This window comes from Etheostoma cragini, unplaced genomic scaffold (assembly GCF_013103735.1).
Source record: "Etheostoma cragini isolate CJK2018 unplaced genomic scaffold, CSU_Ecrag_1.0 ScbMSFa_1523, whole genome shotgun sequence".
Classification (NCBI taxonomy): domain Eukaryota; kingdom Metazoa; phylum Chordata; class Actinopteri; order Perciformes; family Percidae; genus Etheostoma; species Etheostoma cragini.
In genome coordinates, this window is record NW_023265587.1 from 11,213 (window position 1) to 14,498 (window position 3,286).

The window sequence follows — 3,286 nt, forward strand, 5'->3', positions numbered from 1 at the left end:
CTAAAAGTAGTGATTATATACATGGAGTCTGGTGGCGATATGCTGCTCTATATACTTTTCAACTAGTCACTATGGAAAGCCTCCTTGATCCGCTAGTTGCCCTAAATAGACTGTGAAGAAGCCCGGTCTCAGGAGACGTCCTGCAGGAACTCATAGGGCACCTTTAAGTTCCACTTACTAGCATTTGAAATATCAAGCTCATGGCTTCAAATGCAAATGATGAAATCGATCTATCTAAATGTTAGCGTAGCCCTTTTAATTTGAATGTCAAACGAGGCTGAGTGACAGTGCGGCAGTTAGAAGGTGAGACATAGTCGTGACGTCCTGCTTGTGTCTCCTGCAGCACTGGGAGGCCTTCCAGTACATCACGGAGATCTTCATCCTGGTCCCGGCTCTGCTCGGCCTCAAGGGGAACCTGGAGATGACCCTGGCCTCGAGGCTGTCCACAGCGGTGAGTCAAACGCACACACACACACACACACACACACTTGGGCTGGCACTCACAAGACAATATTATCACAATACTCACGTCACAAATACTTAAACATTTTTCACCGTATTGCGATATTCTGAGATGTATTCCCTGAAGAAAAACTGTGTCAACATCTGTTTTTTTTGTTGTTGTTTTGTTTAGAAATGTCTCTGTTTTGTTCAATTTTGCCATTTTGCAAACATCTTACGAAACCGAGACATTTATAAAAGCAGACAAACTGGCCAACGCTGTCATACATGTTTATTATTCTAGTATCAAAAAGTTAAATTCTCATGTGCAATTAATACAATGAAAGATAGATAGTTAGTTGTGGGGGGGGGGGGGGGGGGTATTTCTGGCCTACATATCTCTGCCACTACAACAATTATTGTTACCCCCCCCCCTTCAAAGTGATCAATGCTATTTCACCATAGACGATATGTCATATTCCTATCATTGAAGTACTTTTAACTAAGTACAGAACAGTCTATAGTCTAATAAAAGGATAAAAATCTGAGCAGAAGCTGCTTTTTAGCTCGTATTATTCAGCTATTTAGCTGTGCAGCTGCTGTATTTAGCAGCTAAAGAGCGCCGGGACGCCGGCTACCAGCCGCCAACAGGTGACCGTGAGCCGGCTACATGAAAGCACCGCCAGATGACGGTGCTTTCAGGGCCCGTGGTGGTGCAGTTTACCCAGGAAAGGGGGCCGTCGTGCGGCTATGATGGTTAAGTTTAGGGGGAAAAAAGATGGTGATTTTGGATTAAAACACTCCGAGAGTTTCCTGGGTGAGAGGAATCTGGTTCTCCGGCTTGAAAGCGCCGTGTTTTATGCCGACGCCACGTTGTGCCGTTTCATTTTAAGGTTATTTTCTCATATTGAAGTGCGTGACACCACCACCTCTGCTTTTTTTTCACAAATCGCACCCTGCGTGTATCCATACAGGACTGCCAAGTACAATATTGCAATGCTATGCTTTATCGATTGCTCCTCCCCCCTTGTACACACACACACACACACACACACACACACACACACACACACACACACACACACACGGGCTCTCTCTGTGAACACAGTGTCAGAATGACACACCAGCAGGGAAGTATTTTTGAGTTCAGCGTGACCTATAAAAACAATAATAACTAATTCCACTGTGCATGCTCCGTTGGATTGGATTTAAGTGTTTGTCACTCAAAGGTTTCGGCATTAAATGTGCAGTAAAAATTAATAAATGAATGTATATATTGTGTAGAAATTAATAAATGAATGCATATGTTGCATATATGTAACAAACAGTCAGTTTTTAAGACCGAAGCCCTTATGTTCTCATAATGCAGTCATGCTGCATTGACTCTGTTTTGCAGTTTTTTTAAAGTAAAATATTGCAATGCTCTGCTGCATCGATGTACACACACACACACACACACACACACACACACACACACACACACACACACACACACAGGCTTTCTCTGTGACCACAGTGTCAGAGTGACACACTAAAATGACACCACACTACTGCGCTAAGTGCAACCTGCACAACTGTTTTTGTTACATTTTAGCATATTTATGCTAAATACATGTATCTATAATACATAATCTAATAATTTAAGCAGGTGCACATTTTGTTTCCCCATCCTGTGTATGTATATATATTCAAATATTTCTTCTTACATTTTATTCCTATTATTATTTATTGTATATGTTACCCTAGTATCTCATTTATATTTATATTCTGTGCTGTGTGACTGACGTACGTCCGCTGCTGTAACACCGTAATTTCCCATTTTTTGGGATCAATAAATATCTATCTATGTATTTATACGTTAAATATGCAATAGGATTAAATTTCTGTATATATTGTGATGACTGGAGCACTGAGATCCCTCCCCCTGACTCTGTTTTGCAGTTTTATTCCCCCCCACTATGACCTAAAAGACTGAAAGCCTGTTTTTATTTTTTAAATATTATGTCTCAAGGTTTCCAGCCGGCCTCACAACATGTGCATTTAACTTTTTGTAGACGTGTGAGGTCATTGTGTGGGTGCGCTTGTTTGTTAACGTGGGCGTTGCGTCATTCTTCTGCGGTGGCGTCTCGTCTGCACAGACTAAGCCTCTCTCTGTGTGTAGTTTGTCTGTCCCCCATCTGGGACGTCCCGGTCCGTCATTACAGCCGGAGCGTCTTCTGTCAGGTGAGACGGAGACAAACGCACAACAGTGGATTACTGACCTTGTGTGTCAGTGCAGCTGTGGCGGGCGTCCATTCACGCTTCCTAAATTCAAGTTATCTTTATCTGTATTTATATTTTTCCAATACAAGTGCTTACATTTTCAATGTTATTTATGGTCACAGGGGAATATAACTTAAATTTAGATGGAGGTGGGACGGGCCTGCTCCAACCAGGATGCAAACATACTGCTCCACTTCACATCTCCCTTTAGCAAACAGTGTAACAAGGCAAGAGCAGTGAGGAAAGGAACAGGATTGCCGGATGGAGTTCTTTCACTTTGAATCTCATGATTTCCCATTTACGCTTGGATTTAAATGGGTCAAACTTGACCCATTTAAAAATAATAATAAAAAAAAAAAAAACATCAGAGAAGTGGGTTTCTTTCAAACACATTTTGAGAAAATTTACGCCGATTGTTCCACACAACAACTCGTCATTGCATTTGAAAAAGCATTGAAAAAAGTGACAAAAATGTATGAAAGAGCATTGAAAAAAGTGAGAAAAATGTATGAAAGAGCTTTGAAAAAAGTGATAAATATGTATGAAAGAGCTTTGAAAAAAGTGAAAAAATGTATGAAAGAGC

The 3,286-nt window shown here is 41.1% G+C and overlaps 1 protein-coding gene across 3 annotated transcripts in view; it reads left to right on the forward strand.

Annotated features, from left to right (window-relative positions):
* slc41a2b (solute carrier family 41 member 2b) overlaps positions 1-3,286 on the forward strand; it is a 48,044-nt gene that overhangs the window by 5,257 nt on the left and 39,501 nt on the right. For all 3 annotated transcript variants that reach the window (XM_034865386.1, XM_034865388.1, XM_034865387.1), the window contains one exon: positions 344-451. In XM_034865386.1, coding sequence (XP_034721277.1) covers positions 344-451 — 108 coding nt within the window. The remainder of the gene's footprint in view (positions 1-343; positions 452-3,286) is intronic.